The sequence below is a fragment of the Alternaria atra genome (assembly GCF_907166805.1).
Source record: "Alternaria atra isolate CS162 genome assembly, contig: 19, whole genome shotgun sequence".
NCBI lineage: Eukaryota > Fungi > Ascomycota > Dothideomycetes > Pleosporales > Pleosporaceae > Alternaria > Alternaria atra.
This window is the reverse complement of record NW_025091316.1, coordinates 357,367-377,811: the sequence shown is the minus strand read 5'-3', so window position 1 is coordinate 377,811 and position 20,445 is coordinate 357,367. Positions and strand designations below refer to the sequence as shown.

At 50.5% G+C, this 20,445-nt stretch overlaps 8 protein-coding genes across 8 annotated transcripts; 5 read left to right on the top strand and 3 right to left on the bottom strand.

The window, feature by feature from the left end:
* Nucleotides 1–364: 364 nt before the first annotated feature.
* ALTATR162_LOCUS274 (uncharacterized protein) lies at nt 365–1,255 on the top strand (the record flags this gene model as incomplete). Its single annotated transcript, XM_043307867.1, has 1 exon — nt 365–1,255. One exon carries the CDS (start codon nt 365–367, stop codon nt 1,253–1,255), a length of 891 nt encoding a protein of 296 aa, XP_043163802.1.
* A 1,566-nt stretch (nt 1,256–2,821) lies between these two features.
* Nucleotides 2,822–3,838, bottom strand: ALTATR162_LOCUS273 (uncharacterized protein; the record flags this gene model as incomplete). Its single annotated transcript, XM_043307866.1, has 5 exons — nt 2,822–3,357; nt 3,422–3,499; nt 3,555–3,589; nt 3,665–3,736; nt 3,825–3,838. 5 exons carry the CDS (start codon nt 3,836–3,838, stop codon nt 2,822–2,824), a joined length of 735 nt encoding a protein of 244 aa, XP_043163801.1.
* A 444-nt stretch (nt 3,839–4,282) lies between these two features.
* On the bottom strand, nt 4,283–5,088 carry ALTATR162_LOCUS272 (uncharacterized protein; the record flags this gene model as incomplete). The annotated part of the gene is made up of 2 exons (XM_043307865.1): nt 4,283–4,567; nt 4,651–5,088. The coding sequence occupies 2 exons, from the start codon at nt 5,086–5,088 to the stop codon at nt 4,283–4,285; spliced, it is 723 nt and encodes a 240-aa protein (XP_043163800.1).
* A 2,751-nt stretch (nt 5,089–7,839) lies between these two features.
* ALTATR162_LOCUS271 (uncharacterized protein) lies at nt 7,840–9,484 on the top strand (the record flags this gene model as incomplete). Its single annotated transcript, XM_043307864.1, has 3 exons — nt 7,840–7,885; nt 7,936–8,274; nt 8,328–9,484. The coding sequence occupies 3 exons, from the start codon at nt 7,840–7,842 to the stop codon at nt 9,482–9,484; spliced, it is 1,542 nt and encodes a 513-aa protein (XP_043163799.1).
* A 195-nt stretch (nt 9,485–9,679) lies between these two features.
* ALTATR162_LOCUS270 (uncharacterized protein) lies at nt 9,680–10,480 on the bottom strand (the record flags this gene model as incomplete). The annotated part of the gene is made up of 1 exon (XM_043307863.1): nt 9,680–10,480. The coding sequence occupies one exon, from the start codon at nt 10,478–10,480 to the stop codon at nt 9,680–9,682; it is 801 nt and encodes a 266-aa protein (XP_043163798.1).
* Nucleotides 10,481–11,664: 1,184 nt separating this feature from the next.
* Nucleotides 11,665–13,925, top strand: ALTATR162_LOCUS269 (uncharacterized protein; the record flags this gene model as incomplete). Its single annotated transcript, XM_043307862.1, has 2 exons — nt 11,665–13,639; nt 13,693–13,925. 2 exons carry the CDS (start codon nt 11,665–11,667, stop codon nt 13,923–13,925), a joined length of 2,208 nt encoding a protein of 735 aa, XP_043163797.1.
* A 2,815-nt stretch (nt 13,926–16,740) lies between these two features.
* ALTATR162_LOCUS268 (uncharacterized protein) lies at nt 16,741–17,690 on the top strand (the record flags this gene model as incomplete). The annotated part of the gene is made up of 4 exons (XM_043307861.1): nt 16,741–16,876; nt 16,931–17,036; nt 17,088–17,437; nt 17,488–17,690. 4 exons carry the CDS (start codon nt 16,741–16,743, stop codon nt 17,688–17,690), a joined length of 795 nt encoding a protein of 264 aa, XP_043163796.1.
* Nucleotides 17,691–19,754: 2,064 nt separating this feature from the next.
* On the top strand, nt 19,755–20,441 carry ALTATR162_LOCUS267 (uncharacterized protein; the record flags this gene model as incomplete). Its single annotated transcript, XM_043307860.1, has 2 exons — nt 19,755–20,117; nt 20,175–20,441. The coding sequence occupies 2 exons, from the start codon at nt 19,755–19,757 to the stop codon at nt 20,439–20,441; spliced, it is 630 nt and encodes a 209-aa protein (XP_043163795.1).
* Between the last annotated feature and the right edge of the window lie 4 nt (nt 20,442–20,445).

The window sequence follows — 20,445 nt, the reverse complement described above, 5'->3', positions numbered from 1 at the left end:
CAACGTTCTTGTTACACAATATGGGGACCCTCGGACGTAGTCTTGCAGGTATCATCGTTGTATCTTCGCACGAGTGCAGCCTCGATCCTGATGTTCAGCTAACCTTGGAGGCGCTTCCGTCAAGTTTGCAGCCAACCACTGTTTGCCCCGTGGACTTGCAGATTTCTGCACCATGCCTGCAGCGCAACCGAATCTCCAAGATAAAACGGAGGGCACGCCATCTGGTTGCTTATGTCTGCGGCTACTGCAGTCGTTCTTCACATCGTCTCATGAATCATTGAGTGAAGAGTCAAGATTTTATCCGGATCTGAGATTGACGCTCTAGGAAGAGAAAATTTTCGTACAAGGAGAAGAAATCGGCGCAATGGGAGTTTCAGCGAGCCTACCAATGTACGCCGTTGAAGATATCTCTGGCAAGGGTAAAGGCATCATCGCGACCAAAGATATACCAAAGGGCACGCGAATCATCTCTGAAACAGCTTTCATTACTGTAGGACGCCCAATCGCAAACATGGAGCAGCTGGACATGTCTATTCATCAACAGGTCAGCTCTCTAAGCAAAGACCAACTACGCGAGTTTTTATCTATGGACAATGTCTATCCTTACGCCACTCCTATAGAGAAATGGCGTGGCATCTTTCGAACGAATGCCCTACCCATGGGATCGACTTTGGATGCTGGGGGTATTTTTATGAAAGCATGTCGAATCAATCACGCCTGTGACAGTAATGCACAAAACTTTTGGAACGAGAACCTTGATCAGCTCACGATCCATGCTGTAAGAGATATCCTTGAAGGGGACGAGATCACAATATGCTACCTGAGCAGTCGCAGAGATCGCAAGACGCGGCGGGAAGAGCTCCAGGAGAACTTCAAATTCACATGCTACTGTCGACTCTGCTCTTTACCACGCAACCAGAGCAGGAAGAGTGACGTGAAGCTGAACCGAATCCACAAGTTAGACTGCATAATCGATGAAGGTGGTGTACCGGGCCTCATCTTGTCCTCCCGGCGAATGCTGAGCTGTGTCGATGAACAGGTCCGGCTTTGGAACGAACCGATCTTGGATGAAGTTGGTCTAGCCCAGGCATATCCCGACGCTTTCCAGATTGTTATCGCGAACGGCGACTTGGCGAGGGCCCGGATATTTGCAGAAAGACTGGTGCCACTATACGTGACCACCATTGGGGCCGACACTCCGGATGTGATACAGTACAAGAAACTAATTCAAGACCCGACGACCCATGAATACTAAGGTATCTCGATGAATTGGAAGACAGCTCTACATGAGGTTCCGCGGGGACTGAGCGCTAAGGAATTCGAAGATTGGCTTTGGAGGAGGTGAGACGAGACTGCCGGTCCAATAGAAGGTCTTCAAATCTAAAGCACAGCCAATCTCAGTGTATACAATTGGTTGCCAAATCATCTCTGCTATTTGAGTCTAGTCACCCTGTATTGACGTAAGATGTGAGCGAACCCTTGTGGTCTATGAGGGATATTGCTGGTACAATACACATCACTTTTCACAATACGTAAGTGCATGCTGTCTGTGTTCGCCCAAGCATATCGGTGATTTCTCGCAAATGTTCGTGAGATATTCTGTGTAGCATATGCATGAACACGGTGCTTCCGCTTCATGGGCTAAGAGTGTTGCGCAACACTTTATCCACTTTTTGGGTGTTTGTTCGCAATCCTGTCAAACCGCGAGATTGAACTTCAGATGCAGAGTATCACCCAAGGGCGACTTGACATCTATCGCCTGACAGAGATTCTGATGCATACAGCTGTTCAAGTAGCCTTCCCTTTCCGAGGGAGCTTTCACGGGTATTCATTACTTCCATCGGCAAGGAATAAATGCACAATCCTGTATGCACTACATCAAACGACGTATTGAGCTTATTTCCGTACTAAAAATGTCACGTCAAGTTTTTAGGACGTTGTAAAACCAAATGAAAGCACGCCACATCGCACTCTTCCAAAACATCATCTCACACACACCCAAATACAGTTTCCCAGGAATCACCTTGCACTGTCACTATGGAGCTGATTGGCACGACATAGGAGTCTGTGGACCTAGATGACCCGGCTTGGAATTGCGGGCAATGTTTTGGAGCTGAGAGTGAGAAAGAGAGGATAATGCGGGGCATAGTGGGGAATGTTTTGAGTAAGAGGTCTGGGGGAAGGTGAATCGAAGTGAGATGGAACGACGGTCGAGTATTTCTGGGTTGTGCAGACGCGGCGGCGGCGGAGGAGGAGGATGTTTTGTGAGCAAAAAGAACAAGAGTACAAGTCAAAAATTAGAAAAGGCAGCAAAGCTATAGAAAAGATAACAAGTCATACAAGTGCACAGTTCAACGATTTGACAGATGAAAAAAGGACCTAGTTGTCAACCACACAACTCATAAACATCGTGTAATTGAAATTAGGAAGAAAGTAATCTCCCCAGAAAGTGGTATCCTCGCTTCCAAATGCAATCATGGCCTTGTCCATCCTTTCAGGACTCGGAACGTTTCACTCTCCGAAGACTCGGCAGACTGCTTGGCTAAGGAGGAGGCATTGACGAAGGAAGAAGATATGACAGATGTGCAAAATGAAGAGTCTCACCGGAAGACATGTCCGTCTATGGAGGAGCCACGGGAGATCCAGAGCTGCTACCAACCTCTTTCGCACCACCGAGTCCGACAATGTCAGTTCCCTTGGGCCTAGCCGTATCAGCCGCCTCAGCCTTGTCCAACAGCACCTGTGCTTCCGCAATGACCTTTTGCAGTTCCTCTTGTACGTCGATGACCGTCGGAGTATCATGCAGAGAAGTATCGCCCGTCTAGAACGTCTCCTCCTCAGCACCCTCAGCCTCGGGTGGAATCTCAAAGCCCTCCTCGGTGGAGTAGAGAATGTTTTGGATCTGCTTGAGCAGACCCTCGTCCTTCTCGAGCTCAGGGTCAGCCTCCATGGCCTGCTGAATCAGCAGCTCGATGTCGCGAAGCTTGCTGAAGTAAAAGTCCCTCTCGCGCTCCAAGCCCGTGACAGTCTCCTTGAGGGCAGTGTTCTCCTCGCGCAAAGCAGCGCTGGCGGCACCGCCTCCAGATGCAAGCGGTGTACGTGTCCTAGGCGCAGCCGTGTTGCTTGCAGCAGGTGCTCTTCGGGCGGTCGAGGCAGCGGCGCGCGGTGCGGGAGCGCCGCCGGTAGCGACACCGCCCTGGCCCTTGCGACGGGCAACAGGGTCGTATTCGTGGCCAGGGAAATGCTGGTCCCAGTATTGCTTGACGAATTGGAGGAACTCGAGGTTGTCTTGCATCTTGCACTTTACGAGGGACTCGACGCGGATGGGCTTGTCGATCTGGTGCTTGGCGAACGTGTCTGCTGCGCTGTTAGCGACAGTTGCTTTTGTACTGATTAGCATGGAGGGGAGGAGAAGACGTACTCTGTAATACCTTGAAGTTCTGCAGGTATGCATACTCAGTGTTGGCATTGAACTTGACTCGCGACATGGGCACATCGTCTGCACGCTGTTAGTCTTAATCTCGCCTCGCGCATGGAGTGGGTGAAGGACTTACAGAATATGCTGTCGAAGACCTGGCACAGTGCTGCTCTGTTCCACCATGTCAGTTCGTGTTCTCACTCGTGGACCCTGATGCCCCTCTACGGCTCGGCGCGCGTGACGTACCCGGTACCGCATTGTTCGACTTTGGTGATGTTGAGCTGGAGAAGATTGTTCAACCAAGCGACGAGTTCTTGTCTGTGCACGTGGTGCCGTCAGTGTATGCTCGCAAAGTGAAGCCATGTCTGCGGACATGGGCCGGAGCCTAACCCCTCGGAGCACGTACCTTGATTCTCCCATGGCGGATATCTAAGTGCTGACGTCTAAAACTTTGTTTTGAATGATCCGCGATGAGATAAAAGCATGCAACACTAAAGTGTCTGTGTGTGAAGAGGTGGCGCTGGAAGCGGTGACAGTGGAAGAGTGCTGTTATTTGTTGATGCGCCTTCCCTAGTCGGAGAGTCGACAATTTGGGCGCCGTTGCCCCACGAAGTTTTTAGCGTGGGATCATAGCGTCCAGGTCACGTGCTGTTTTTTTCTATACTGGAGTCGCGATCCGTCCGAGCTATCAAAGCATGTCACACATCGTCAAAAGTGACATGATTCGTGAAACTGTAGAAACATCTTGACATGGTTCGAGGTAGACCATGTATAGGCTCAGCTACGCTACTTCAGCTACGCCACTTGAGCTACGCCACTTGAGCTACTTTGATGCCCTTCTGTCCCTCTTCCATCTTCTCCCAGCTATGCCATGAACTCCTTCCCTACGACAACCCTATCAGCTCTCACCGCCTCAAACGCTCTCACAACCGCTGGAAACCACACACCCGTCATCTTAACATCGCCCTTGTCATTCGGATGGACTCCATCCCTCAAATCCGCGCTCCCACTAAATCCCGTATACTGATCTACAACCCATATCGGGCTCCCAGTCGAATTGAGACCCTGAGCCCAAGGTATAATCGCCCGGTTCAGATCTTGGATCTTGGTGTTGTAATTTCCGTTGCCTAGGGGAATGATTTGTGCCACCTGAGACAGTGAGTGGGTGGAGAGCGGATACTGGGGTAGAAGAAGATGATATGTAGCGAAAAGGAAAAGTTGAGGATACGTACAATAATCTTCATTCTGGGATTAGAGGTTCGCATAGTGGCAATAAGCTTGGTAAAGGCAGCAATGATATCCGTCACCGCTTTATTCTGCTGCACAATATCATTTGTGCCCAAGTGCATGGTGATCACGTCTGCCGGATTCGTCTTTAACCAACCGTCAAGCTGGTTCTTATTCGCGATATCGATGGCGAGGAAACCAGAGTGCCCTTCGTTGTCACGATCGTACGTTGTGTCGCGGCAGTTGTTCTCGGTTTTGCCGCTACCGACGAAGTTCACGGTTGCCCATTCAGTGGTTTGGAGACGCTGCCAGAGCTTTGATCGCCAGCAGACAATTTCAGTTATGCTGTCGCCGAAGGGCATGTAGCGAATCGTGGCGTTCGCTGACTGCGCTGATACAGTCGCGATCAAGGTGGCGACGGTGAGGTGCTTGAGAGATACCATTGTGGCGGTCGCGAGGCTCTGGAGGGATGCGAATGTCTTTGTGAAGCTACAATCCTACTGCGTCTATGCTATGACCTGTTTGCAGTCTTATGTGGTTGTCTCTTATGCTGTTGCCAATGCCATCTAGCGACATGTCATCTATCGCACAATACGCCATCGTTTGCAACATATGAAGTTGACAGGTTGCCTAATGTGAACGCACATGGGGACAGCGGAGAGAAGGAGGTATTCAGTAATGCGAACAGTCACTGATGCCATTGCGTGTGACCGACATGTTATAGTGATGGCTAAATGCAGCAGCCGGGTAACCGCTAATATACATAGAACACCCACACTCTAGGATGAGGTAAGAAGGCGGGGAAAAGCTTGTGTCAACAGTTAACGCACCGAACGCGCTGTACATGGTGGTCTCGAATGTCAAAACACTGCGTGGTGCCATCGAACGGCTCTGACTGTCGGCACTCTTACTATGGTCGTAAGGAGGACGTCAGTCCTAGTTGGGCATGCTACTCCGCAACGACAAACATCTCCACTATAGGTACATGGGTATCGGCTATTCCAAATTCTCAGGAACGGAGGAAGGGTGAATGGCGGAGCTAGGAGGGTCGCAGAGTGGATATGCGACGACTTGAGGAAGTAGGATGAAGTCTGATGCCCAAACAACCAGAAGCAGGAAGACTCACCGCCTCCGCTCCAGATCCATGTGGTAGAAGTAAATGTTCAAAAGAAGAAGGTGGAGTATTCATTGATTGAATACGAACATCGCGTTCATAGAGACGCCGTGAAGCCGGGTGATTTGCGGAGGATCGGAGACCACGATGGTGCTGTCCATGGTGTTGTACCTCGCTTGCGTCGATCGTGGCCAACAACTGCCTAACTCTACTACGGCCGTACCCGCATCCAGTTTTCTCCGCGCTGGTTGTTGCCAATACGCTCTAGAGCCGTGGCGCAGCGAACTATGAATTTGGAATTGCACCATCACTAAGCATTACCACCGGATGATTTGTCGTAGGGAATGACCCCAGGTTTTCCTCGGGCCTTTTTCGAGTGCAATGGGAAGTCTGAAAGTGACTTCAGACCAAGACACTTGGAAGAGGCAGTGCATGATACGACACGTGATTGATGAGATTGCTGCTCAGCCGCAAAAGGGCCTTTATCGGTGCTGGAGAAAACTACCACGTCGAGCTGAACAACGAAAGAATCATGAACTGCACACGAAGACAGGGACTTGCACAAAACTATCGCAGCAGCAGGACTGTAATGGTCGCGGATGTGGAACAATTGTTTTGTAAGATCGAGGCGCTCACCTTTCGTTCTACAACCAACGTCAGCCCTACGAATCGCGTCACCAAGACGCAATAGAGTCATCTCCCGATGAGATGTCGATAGCTCATCGTCGACGTATGCTGAGAGGATGGAATCAGCTTGGCATAGTGATACCTCGGTGATTCTCTGTACAAAATGCCGATGGTGTTGGTTTTACTTCCTGGATTCCAAGGTTTCTGTCAAAGCTGACGCGGACGTTCAGGGCTGAGGCTGCAAGCCACCACGCTGCGCCTATCGAGACAAATACAGCGCCACGTGAAACCGGAAATGCAGCTACACATGCAGTGCAGAGGACCCTAAGCAGTAACCAACTCGATATGGTAGTAGCTATAGTACCGGACACCGTATATACCGTAATATGTGGAAATGGCCGAATCTCCGAGTAGCGTTGGAGTAAAGTCAAACGAACGATAGGGGCTGACAATATGTAGGGACAGCCCTGAGCCCAAGGTCTTGTAGAAATTTGTCCAGATCGACGAGCATGAACGCATCAGAGTCTGGACCCAACGCACTTTGCTGACATGTCTTGGTATACGGAGTGCGGAGGTGGGTGTTGAGGAACAAGTCGCGGCTGGGACGATGAAACGTGCGGTCAGGGCCCCACAACGGCAGGGTCCAGGACTGGCCGTCTAGGGCTTCGCGGCTAACAGACATGTTCACCACCCGCACGCGAACTAACATGCCTGCCTTCGCCAGCGTGCCCCAGCATCGGGATATTACTTTTGCAAATACGCGATGTGCTATTCGCCCGAAGTCTGAATTACTTCTTTGTCCCTGCACTTAGCCACCTCGCACGCGTCAAAGCCAAGCCACGCCGACGTTAACTCCGCTGGCCCTTACTGGTATCACGATAAGCTTGCAACCATGCTCGCTCGGGAATCTCACTGTTCGCGCCTCATGGCGTCTCTGACGCGTACCTCTTGCACAAGTTGTGTTGTCATATCCTGAGGTTGTAAGCGGTCTGCCCAGTCGGTCACGGCTCTCCGCAAAGCCGCCGCATTCGGCCAGCCTTGTCCAACCACACAGCAGCAGTAATACCGCTGGTTCGACTGTGCCTACTCGATACCTACTCACCAAATTAGGTCAAGTATGTGTACGTAGCCATGCTTCTGTCAGCATCTATCTTGGGGCTTGGATGGTACTCTTGGAAGACGGGCGACCCGGTCTCCACCATCTATAAACCTCTTTGTCCACATTCAACGAACATCATCGGACTGAACATTAGTTACTCACCTTCAAGGCATCCTCTCTCATCGGCCCATTGGCTCTGCTATCCTTACGCCAGATCAGTAGCTTTGTCATCCACCTTGCTCTAGGAACGCCTTCCAAGCCACTTTTCAGCTGGGCGTCACTAGCCTTTAAACGTCGAGCCCTTTGACAACTTAAAATCGACTTTCCTTTCAAGACCCCCAAGTTCTATCAAAGATGAGACGAAATACCAAGGCATCTGCTGTAGGCCTGTTGGCTTTGGGTAAGCCCCTAACCATAGCCCAGTAGTACTACAATACTAACCACATCTAGCCTATCGCGCCTCGGCCCAAGTCGCCAATATCTCTCCCTCTGACAGTGTATCCTTTGGGCTCAACATCCCTGATGCAACAGCAGCGTCATCTGGAGCCGGAGAGATCTTCTTCCAGATATCTGCACCAAGTAGCTATGAATGGGTTGCGCTTGGCCAGGGCAGTGGCATGGCCAACTCCAACATGTTCGTCGTATACACTTCAGCAGATGGCAGCAACGTAACATTGTCTCCACGGACGTCGGGCAGCTACCAAGCTCCCAGTTCCAATGATGCTGCTCAGGTCACCCTGCTGGAAGGCTCTGGTGTAGCGAACGGTGTCATGACAGCCAACGTGAGATGTAAGTTGTCTACCGGCCGCTGGAGCTCGAACAACAACTGACATGTGACATAGGTTCGAACTGTAATAGCTGGTCTGGTGGCACTATGGACTTCACCGGAAACAGCGGTAACTGGATTTACGCCTACCAATCGTCTGGTGGGCCAAAAAACGACGATTCCACCTCTGCATCCATCCGCCAGCACAACAACGAAGGGGTTTTCAATTGGGAGTTTGCCGCAGCCAAGGGCGGTTCAAGCGTAAACCCCCTCATCAACACATCTCCATCTGGTACCACCGGCGGAACAGGCGCAACCCCAGCCGCAACCAACTGCCGCCAACGCCCATCCGGCGCCGCAGCTACAGCATCAGCATCAGCATCCAAATACGACAAGCCCAGCAAAACCCAGTCCTACGACGACGATGATGACTGGTGGACCGGTCGTCCCACCGCACGTCCAACTTCCTTCCCCACAGGCGCACCCTGGGATAAACGTCAGTCCGACGATTCCTCGCTCCCCTTCTGCGACACGCTCCCCAACAATGGCGGCGCAAACTCCGGTTTCACATCCATCTCCTCCAGCGAACCCGACACACGCAAGCATCTCATCGCCCACGGGGTCCTCGCCTCCCTCGCCTTTGTCATTCTCTTCCCTGCTGGTTCCATCGTCATTCGCCTGGCTTCCTTCCCCGGTGTCCTGTGGTTGCACGCCGGTTTCCAGATCTTCGCTTACTTGACTTACACCGCTGCCTTTGGTCTGGGTATTTGGCTTGCGCTGCCTGTTAGTGGAGGTCATTACATCAGTAGCCACCATGCAATCATCGGTATGCTCGTTTTCGCGCTCATCTTCTTCCAACCCTTCTTAGGCTGGATCCACCACGTTCTTTTCAAGAAGTACAGCCACCGTACTCTCTGGTCTTATGCGCATATTTGGGTTGGTCGCATCGCTATCACACTCGGTATCATTAATGGTGGACTTGGACTGCTGCTTGCGGGAAACTCGCGTGAGGGCGAGATCGCGTATGGCGTTGTTGCTGGTGTCATGTGGTGCGTGTGGGTGGCAGCGGTTGTTTGGGGTGAGATGAGGAGGAAGAAGGCTGCTAAGATGGCTGCGACGCAGAACCCGGAGAAGTTGACTGGGGAGAGGAGGGAGAGCGATCAGAGTAGGAGTGATGGGAGCGATGCGGACCTGAATGGACATTATAGGCCGGCTAAGGAGCAGCAGGCATGAGTAGTTGTTGTGTTGACGGGAGAATTTTGGCGCATGTCTTCGATTTCGGTAATGCGCCCCGGGAGAAAGGGGACGCACGTATGGGCGTAGTGGTAATTTCCTTTGTTGTTTGAGACAAGTCTATGTAACAAGCTCTGATATCCAATATTCATTATTAGAAAACTCCAAATTGTTCGTTTGGCGTACGTACGTGATCTATTGATAAGGCTGCCCTACCGTCGTCGCATACTCCCATACCTTGGGCCCCGGTATTTCATAACCCTCAATCTTCCGATGTACATCCACCAATATCCCCTTATCCCTCATCCCATACAACTCCCTCCCCTTCACCCCACCACCCAGTTTCCTTGCCTCCCTATTCCTCCCACTTGTCGCAACCCGCAAATTCACACACTGCGGATATGCCTGTGCACCATCCAATTTCTCCGCTACATGCAGCGCGATAATCTCATGTCTTAAAACATAGTCTCCCTCAGCAAGTACATCTGGTATCTTCACCACCCACGAAAACCCATTCGCGATGAGCATATCCGCCGCCCACGTTCCACCTAGGTCCAATTCATCCCAGCCTGTACTGTTCAGCCACCCCAGTTCATCCATCTTCACCCATTGCAACTCCTCTCCCGTTACGTCAGCGCAACTACCCTGGCACTCCGCTAGATACGTCATGACAGGTCCCACATGCGACGTTGGCCATTCGTTCCATTGAAGTTTTAGCTCTTCGCCAGCTGTTACGGGAACGTGGAGAGCTCCAGGTACGGCGTTGTAGTGGCAGGCGATGTTTGAGGTGCTGAATTGGGAGGGGGGGATGTAGATGTTCCCGAGGTTTGAGGCGGACCATGCGGCGAGGGGGTAAGGGGGTGTTAGGTTGGAGGAGGACGCGGGGTCCCAGCCTGGGTAAATGGTGCCGGTGGAAGTTGTTATTGTAGTTATTCGGCCGTGTGCATCGATGGCGGTGATGAGGAGAGAGAGTATCGGGATGGCTGGAAGGCGCATCTCTGCGTATGTGATGGACGGTTGGACTGTCAACCCATTTCAATATCGCACTGAGCACGATATAAGCATCCTCCCAGGACCATCAACCAGGGTACTGGGACCGGCAAAGTTCTTCGTAACCATCCTTTACCCATACACGCCTTGTAATTACCCCAGATTTTATGATGTTGCACTTCATATCGGGATAGATCCGTGATTGGCCAAAGCCTTCCGTACCTTACTCTAGACCGTACTCCTCTGGTCAAGACATCTTGCCGATGACATCTTGCTGAGTGTTAAGGGAGGCTTGTATAGTGCGCTGTTCATTTGGCGCTACTCGAACGGCCTCGGTCGTTGTACCCGTGGCCATGACGAGACTACAAGAGCTAGTGACCAGTCGCGATGAAGCAGAACTACGAATTTTTACCGATTTCCTCCGGCGTGTACTAAAGCACTAGCAAGGTAATGGTAGTCCGTCGGCGCGTGACAATTTCATACTGATGACAGCGGCTTGATCGGACGATAGCCCGCAAAAGTGTGATATATCTCAAGAGATTACGACAGACGCTTCTGGGTGAATGCCTGAGAGGCGTCGTGTGTATCAGATGCACTGCTCATGCAAGGCCGTTGGCAAATGTCATAGCGGTTGTAGAAGATGCAGGAGAGACTGAAGTCTGCGGGTCATGACACACGATGAGGCGATGTGGGCCCGTGGGTAGATCTCGACCCGATCCGGCTAAGCGCTCGGAAATTAAGATCACCGGGTCAAAGTACAACGAACCAACACTACAGTACCCCACAAACAAGACACCGGAGTAACCATCGTGATCTTGGTCTCTCCAGGCAGGGCAGCTGCGGCGAACGTCACATCTCAGAAGACTCGAGCTATTAACGCTCCGCGCCATGACGTCGAGTTCTATGTCGTGTGACAGCACATCGTGGGTGGGTCACGTAAAGGGCGGTATGGGGTCGAGGAGTATAAAAGTGAAGCATGGACCAGGGAATAAGTAAATCTGTAAAACTATTGTTTGTATGCACGGCCCTGGGGACGTGAAATAGCGGTAATAGAAGACCCTTCTCGGTATTTTCATCGCCGTGATTGCAACTGCGAAGAATTTTATATTCGACGTACACAACACCATTCACCACAGGCTGGAGGTACTGAAGTAGATTTTGGAAGCCTGAGTACGTTCTCTACCTTCAATATGCGATACCCAACAACTAACGAGTCAGTCAGGATTGCCATGGTCACATTTACGGTACTGGGCTCAGCCGCCCTGGTAGCTGGCGTACTAGCCTACCCTCAAGGAAGACCATCCTCTCCCCCGCCTGTCACTGATCTATCCTCTCCATGCGCGGAAGCAGCCACGACACTATCTCTCCAAGACGGACCCCACAACAATCACTTCTATTCAGACTGTCATACCAGCGTCCACGTTATCGTCACTAGTCCCCAGCCAGATAGAGATCCCAATGTTGCCAAGCCTCGCCTTCTTGTTGCATGGCCTGCGGGTAATAGTGGTGCTATGGCTCGATTCGAGACTGAGGGCGGATCGGGCAGTCTGACCATGAGCCTGGAGGAGTCTGAAAATGGACAATCGGTAGAGCCACTGACCGCTTCGGATCGCGTTGGAGTTTCAGGGTCGATCAAGTTCAACACCGCTGCTAGACTGACTGTACCGATTCTGGGTAGTATACGGAGTATTCGTGACTTCACCGAAGGAGGTAGTGTTAATCAGGACTTCCAGAACAGCTTCGGTTTCGCTACCAATCAAGACGGAAGCGCCTCAATCAACCGTACCTGGTTCGACGGCGTAACAATCACTACGCTAAAGTTCTCGCCTCTGAATGGCGCCCAAGCCATCACGCTGAACCGTGAAGCTGCATGGACTTTGACCTTCGGCGCGGGGTCTTACCGCTTCGAAGCTTCTTACAACTACCCGCAGTTGGAGCAGCTTAGCCCTCAAGAAGTTTTAAACGATGCTTCTTCAGGCTTGATTGCGCAGAATCCAGATCAGACCACCTCCTTGTCTTTTCTCTCATACACCAACAAGCTCTTAGCCGGTACATGGCGCTTTCTCACCTACTTCGGTCGCGATAGTATGATATCGATGCTGCTGATGCAGCCTATTCTCAGCGAAGCCGCCATCGAAGCCGTCATCGGAGCTGTTATTGAGCGAATCAACCGCAACGACGGTACAGTGTGTCATGAAGAGGTTCTCGGCGATTACTCGACTTGGCTGAACAGGAAGAAGGGGATCGATTCCAGCGCACCTAGCTGTGACTATAAGATGATTGATACAGACTTCATGCTTCCTGTTGCTATGAATAGCTACTTTGTCGATACGGACGCTGGCAAGCAACGTTCTGATGCTTTCTTCCGCAAGACTGCGACATTTCTCGCTGAGAACAATGGACTGCCTTACTCTCAGCTAGCCCAGATCACGGCCGAGAAGATCATGCGAATCGCGGCGCCATTCGCGCAGAGCCAAGTGAAAGAGAATCTCATCAAGCTCAACCAGGGCGAATCGGTCGGCGAGTGGCGCGATTCCAACAATGGTCTCGGAGGAGGCCGCATTCCGTATGACGTCAACACAGCTCTTGTACCAGCAGGACTACGTGCTATCGCTAGTTTGAGCCGTGCTGGCTTCTTCTCAGATCACCCCGATTGGTCCCAAGAGGCTGATCGGTACGCACAAATCTGGGAAGACGAGACGCTACGCTTCTTCGAAGTCACCGTACCACAAGCCGAGGCCAAGTCTCTCGTTCAAGGCTATGTCTCCAACGCCAACCTCGGTGTGCCCAACCACGCCGATAAAGTCAACAGCGACGTCGTCTACTACGGTCTCGCCTTAGACGGCAATGCTGGATCACCCGTTGTACCCGTTATGAACACTGACGATTGCTTCCGACACTTCTTCCTGGACACCACAAACCAGACCCAACTAACGGCATATATCAGCCAAACTGCTGACCATATCCTTCAACCGTTCCCAGTTGGCTTGGCGAGTGAGGTTGGTCTGTTTGTCGCGAATCCAGCGTACGCTGGAAACGCAGGTTTTGCTGCAGGCTTCTCGAAGACTGATTACCACGGTACTGTGGTCTGGAGCTGGCAGCTTGCTATGATGGGCGCTGGACTTGCGCGACAACTTGGTCGTTGTGCAAAGGGCGATGCTCCTGGTAAATCACCAAAGCTCTATTTACATCATCAACGTGCTGACACAATCATTCAGACTTCTGCACAGACTCTACGGTTCATAACAAGGTCCTCTCCGCCTATAACAATCTTTGGGATATCATTGACGCCAATCGTGATCAGCTAAGCCATGAAGTATGGAGCTGGAAGTACAACAACGGATTCCAAGTTGAGCAGCTCGGCTCATTGACCTCGACTGAGAGCAACATCCGACAGCTGTGGAGCTTGACGTTCCTCGCGGTCAAGAGGGAGAGCTTTGTAAGCTCGTAGAGATGACGGCGACAACTAGACTAGAGAACATAGGATGATATGGGGGCATTGAACACATGGGCGTTGGATACCAAGTAGTAGAGGAGAGCAGGGACATGATGTAACGACTTACGAATTACGAATACAGAATCTATGCCAACTACTTCCTCCTGCAGACGAAAGGCTGCTAGTGGCTTATCAGGTATGACAAAGTAAAGCGTAGCGTTACGATTACGCTTAGCGCTGTCACCAAGGATCGCTGAGTTCTATGGGCCTTAGATACATCTTCTACTGTACGAATCGCATGACATTTCTCTTCAAAACAACTCTGGTTTCATCCCATATCACCCTAGGATACTACACTAACCGATAGACAACGAACCATTCACAACTACCACATCACCATCAATATCAGCGGTAATAAAGCCCCCTCACATATGCTTAGGAGGTATGTTATCTTCCAAGGTATCGCGCTATCCCTGTTTGAATGAATCGAGATGTTAACACAGCCTCATTAAATAGCGCCGGACACCTGGCAAGGTCACGTCAGTAACGCCGTTAGGCAATGAATTATGTATAGTATTGAAGAAGTTTAAAAATACCCTGAGCAAAGATCATGGAATCATTTGACGTTGTCTATGTTAAGACAGTTGTGCAGACTGCTGACAGAAGCTAGGCTCGATCGGGAAACCCGTTTCACGAATCGTTTGTCTTAAGACCAACCTTTGCTGGTTACTTATCTTAAACTTCTATCGTCCTCATTCACAACTACATAGTGCTTTAGGTACGAAGTCCGTGTGCCGTGTACAACGCTCCTTGTTCACTATGGAGAAGCACCAACACTGGTAATTGCGTAAGCAGCATCCCCTATGCATTGCTCTCCGATCTCCACTCTCTTTGATCAGAGTTGGATCTGGTGGAGCTGTAAGCGCTGCGAAGCTCCGTACCTAGGTATTGCTGTCAACAAGTACACCCAAAACCAGATTGGAGGAACAACAGGTGACGACACTTGCGCATAGCCGTGACATTAGGCTTACACCAGCTCGTAGTGGGTTGGAGACGACTTGTTAGATGTTTCATTGTTCATTAATCGTAAGTCGTTAAGCCCTACTCCCGTACTTCGTTACTGGCTGACGCCCAGAGTCCTTGTGTTCAGCGTCCCCATCTTAATCTGTTCAAGTCGCAGTGACACTCGCACAGTGTCATATGCTGCGTCACTACATCGTTAACAACCTTCTATTTACACTTGATGGTAACGAGATCGGTTTCTCTCCTTTTCATATTTGCCAATGGTTTGTAGAATCTAAAAATGTCGTACACCCGTGGAGATGATAGCCTCACTTCCTTAGGGACTCACTGTTGGCTTCCCAATTCTAAATATTCCAGGGCTCACCCCACACTTGCAGTGACGGACTCTCAGCACTAACATGAGCGTACTTCGTCTCCAGAAGATCGAACCACAACTCATCTTCATCGAGGCGTGAATCGTGCAAAGCTGCATGAATAGTGTTGTCCCGAAGTTGAGGCATGGGGAACAAACCTACCCACGGATGGTGCAGTTTGGTAAGCTGCAACATCGTTGGAAATAAAATGCGAGGGCACGCGAGGTCCAGTGGCGTGTGCTGAGTCAAGGGAGATATAGAATCGCACAGTAGCCATGTCTTCGAAAGACCAAGGTCGAAGCATTACACGCCAGAGAATTCATTATACTGAGGTGGATGATGGTGGGTAAATGAGATAACAGGGGGCATTTTGCAGGTATCGGATGTAAGCTGCGTCCGCGAATTGACGGATGATTCGCTCTAGTTCCGGAGTGACTAAGGTGTTGGTCATTTCTGACGCTTTCAGTTACAAATACGAGGACAGCAAACTCCCAGATGGGCCGCTGCTTCTTTGGAAGACTAAGTTACGAGTTGTGCTTGAACCCTTGGCTTTTTTCCTATCTCGTGGTTGTCAATCTCGAATTTTGTAGGCGCGTACTTGAAACACCCAAGATGAGCCCTTTGACCGAGCCGACTTTAAAGCTTTCGGCTTTCCGTGCTCGATTTCCCTGTCCAGTCTTCCTCCGCATTAATCGCATCGGTTATAGGTGGCGTTGGCATAATTACGATGCAGACTACCGCAGCGCCATGCTAGATCTAGCGCATGTGGCACTTCGCAGCAGTCGAAGATGGAGTCTCTTTATATGACTTGCTGACGGCCAGGTAGGCGGTTTTGAGCTTAGTTCCATGACTTCGTTCAAAATAGCTCTAGCTTGTTGTCGGCTTTTCCTGCACAGCTTGTGCACTTAATACCGCCGGCCGGCAGAACTACGAGTTCAACAACCATTGCGCTGCAACACCTAGAGCAGGAAGCAAGAGGCAATTATCTACATACGCTAATCCAATCTGCATAAGCAAACTTCCCATACACCCTCTGTGGAGCTGCGTACCGGGTGCTCTACACCAGGCTTCAAGGAAGCTGGAACGAAGCTTGAAAGAGAGAGGGGAATTGCCAAGACACACAAGCCGCTAATGCAAAAAGCTGACAGTTACAGTAAAGATCTTCAATTGTAATCTTGCTGCGTAACTCCTGCAAATTACATCTCCAGGGCTGTTTCCCCAGGTCATATCATGTGTACTAACATGTATGTAGGTGATGACGCAGGCTGGATGATCGCATTCCCGTCCGCTTTTCCGCAAATCGGAAGGCGTGCTGACCTAGTGTAGAAGAATCAGGAAGGCAGTTTACGTGAAACGGTATCTATAAAGACGTATCTACCTTAAGTTCTAGCCGTTACTTTTCTTGCTTACACTCTGAACCTCTCCAATTGACATCTCCCCGTATCAATATAACCATGAAGCTCGCCTGCGCTTGTGTGTCTGTGCTCGCTACACTCACCCTCGCCTCTGCATGGAAGGTACCGGGACACCAGTTTCCTTCCGTCATCAGTAAAGGCCAACCGAAAGGCGAGATCAAGAATATCGGTGGAAGTATGTCAATGTTGAGGACGATTCATCTCTATGAGCAGCACTAAGATATCAAAGTCGAGATCTATCACGCGTATCCAGACCACCGCAGCAGGACGAACAGCAGCAACGCGATCCTGTTCGTGACTGACATCTTTGGAGTTCCGCTCCTGGAAAACAAATTGTGAAGTTACGCAGCAAAAAGAGCACAATGCGGAACTAATCCGTAATCCAGGCTTGCGGACTCTTTTGCTCGCGCAGGGTACCTTACCGTCATTCCCGATCTATTTAATGGCGACGCGATTCCCGGTAATATTCCTGAAGGTCAACTCAATCTGACTGCGTGGTTCCCCAACCACCAACCCCAAAACGTCGAGCCTATCATCGAGAAGACGATCGAATATCTACGCGGCAACCTCGGCATTAAGACTATCGGGGCTGTCGGATATTGCTTTGGAGGAAGATATGTATCTCGCTTCTTGGCCGAAGGCAAGGGTGTTGATGTCGGCTTTATTGCGCATCCGAGTGTGCTCTCCAATGCAGAAATCGCTACTATCGTGAATCCAATCAGTATCGCGGGTGGTGGTGAGTGCTGTTTTATCTGCTTATGATTGCTGGACTAATGCGATGATTAGAGCTCGACAGAACCTACAACATTACGCAGCGTTACGACGCTGAGGTTCTTCTCACTGGCAACAACATTACCTATGAACAGACACTATACTCGGGCGCCCCCCACGGTTTTGGGGTTAGGGTCAACGCCAACATCCCCAAGCAGAAGTATGCGAAGCAGTCGGCATATATTCAAGCTTTGAAATGGTTTGAGTCATGGCTCTAGGGGTATCGCAACCAGTTACGGCCCAGACTTGCGTCGGCGCCTACTGGTGCGGTTCTCAAGCGGTATCAACGACGTAGGCATCGCACCGGTGAGCGCGATGCTTTCTGGCGTCTTTGAGGTGACATAGGTGGGTGAAACCGGGTATTGGGAACTTTGTGAGCTATGGTGGATGCAAATACAGCACCAAAAGAGGCCACTGCCATGCGAGCGTCAGACCGATCTATTGCCCCATCTAGTGAATTTGATATTCTTGTATGCCGGTACTGGTACCGACCAGATTATGGACGCCCGAGGATGCGCATGAGCCTTGCAACCAGTAGGTCTGTTACAACACTTACTACCTTCGGGGACGATGTCGTACCGAATACGAACGAGATAACGGATCTGGAGTGGCCGAGGAGAGAATGCCCGATTATGTTGCCCATGCCGACAAAAAGATCATGCGACTCTACTTCCAGTTATTGATATTCTTCATTCGTAAGGGGTCATTGGCGTTGTCGATGTTGCGGGAGTTCATGCGGCAGCTATGTTATTATTGCCCCCGCTTTTCGCGCGTTGGGCCTCGGACGAGAATCTTACTAGTCCATGATTCGTCCACTACAGCGCCTTTCACCCGCTTCATCGATACAGTGATACTCGCCATTCACGATACGGACCAAGCGCCATCCATGGCAGATCATGCTCTGATGGACACATGCTATGGATTTGGAGACAGTCACCAAGGGCAAACGAGGTCGGACAGGCAACCCTATGCAGACTGGAGTATCTAGAAGAGAGGAAAGAATGTTCTTGCCTCCGGAAGTTCATGGTTCGTATTCCGAAACTTGATCTATCAAAATTCTTCGAGGTCTATCTTTCCCCCTCAAACAAGGCTGCATCCGTACATCCAAGCGACATCGTCGAAAGATCTGCTCTGAATAAACATGTTTCTGGACAGCAGAATCAGGTTGTGTTTGGATATCCAGAGATCCAGCGCATGTCAAAGGCTGCGGAGCAAGGGCTGCAACACAAGTCTACGCTACGGTAGGTGAAAATTGGCTCCTGAAGGTAGACAGTACCGGGCTAGCCTTGAGGAACCCAGTGTGCTGTGGAAGCGGTGAAGGAAGAAGGAATGTTCGAAGTTGCTTATGAGAGGCATTCTCCCGGCCTTATGGCCAGAAAAGTGAAGAGAGTTTGTGGAGAGAGAGCTTTGGGATGGTTGATCTTTCTCAATTCATGGCCAAAGGTACGAACCTCCGATCTGGGTTTGATGTTAGGCTAGGCAAGCCTAAAGCTGTTCGGAAACCGCGTTCCAAAGCGCTAGAAGGGTTCGTTTTCCTTATGTCAAAATCACTCGAGAAGGATATAACAGCTGCAATATGCTTGAGAGAAGAACATATGAACCGGCTGAAAGCGAATGTCCAGTTTGGCGGAGATACACAATACATCGGATGATGACAACTGCATAACTACCTCCTAAAAATTGCTTGGGTCTAAGCTAAAGTTTTGATTAGTGCAAGCTCCACACCTACTATATCACTGATCATCGCCTTGAGCCTAATGAACCTGCGGTTTGCGATAATAGCTTACTGGTGACTTTTCCTACAAGCCAATATATCCTCACTCACCATTTGCGGCCATTCATCTATGCATTTAGGTAAGAAACATATTGTTTTCGGCGAGGTAGTCGAGCCTCTGGATGCTTTGGACGCGGCGACATACACTAATTCGATGGATGGGAGGACTTGCAAGGAATTTATAGTCGCCGGCTCCGGCTGATGATAGGGAAAAGGCTGATCTTAAAACCGTTCACAAACATCGCAATAGTGGATGAAAGAAGGGGACAAAATAGGCTAGAGGGTATAAGGACTCGCTAGTCAACATATCAAGGTAGATACTACACTGCTATCAGAAAATACTTTTGCGCCTACCCAGTAGAAACATGTATTTTCGTTCACTGTCAAGTTCCACTTATTGTCCATACTACCTCAGACAGAACCAACTCTTTCTTGTTAAAATCACGGTCAATCTTCCAGAATACTGTTGCATCCACCCAGGACATCACTCGTCACTCGACTATCAATCATGGTCGACTACAAATATTGCAGCTTAAGCACCTCCAAAGGTCTCTCCTATCTAATACCTTACACGGTCCAAGCCACAATTATTAAACTCCTCAAGAAGCTACCTACAGCCGTCTGCCCGATCCATCGCGAGTACTATGGCGATATCATGACGTCGCGAGCACGGTCCAAAGACTCCACCGACGCAATGGCAAAGTTCGTGAACGAGGACTTTCCGGACATCTCGAGAGATCACAATAGGCTGGCGAACCTTATGTTGGCTGAGATTGAAGAACAGAAGAATAGCCATGAAACGGTTAAATTCCCGCTCGTGGGAGATGGTAGGGAAGCGGAATATGATGACGAGAATGGAGAGGACAGACAGGTGGTTCGGCCGCAGAAGCGGGATGCAATGATGGCCAAGCAAACAAACTCAGGCTAGAAGATAGTCACACTCGAAGATACTTTGGCTATAGAGATTGAGTCAGAAATGGTCGATGATTCTCCAATAAAGGCCTCCCCTCCAACTATCGCGAATGCAGAACTTGTTGGGCCAACGGTACACCAGAGCCCGGCGACATCGTCGGTGTCTCCAACCATCTCCAACACCGAGCACCTCGAGGTGGATCAAAACGACAGTGAGATGGATATCGAGCCTTCCGACGCGCCAGAACCATGGGACGACTCGCTTTACCCGCACGATGCCTAGATCG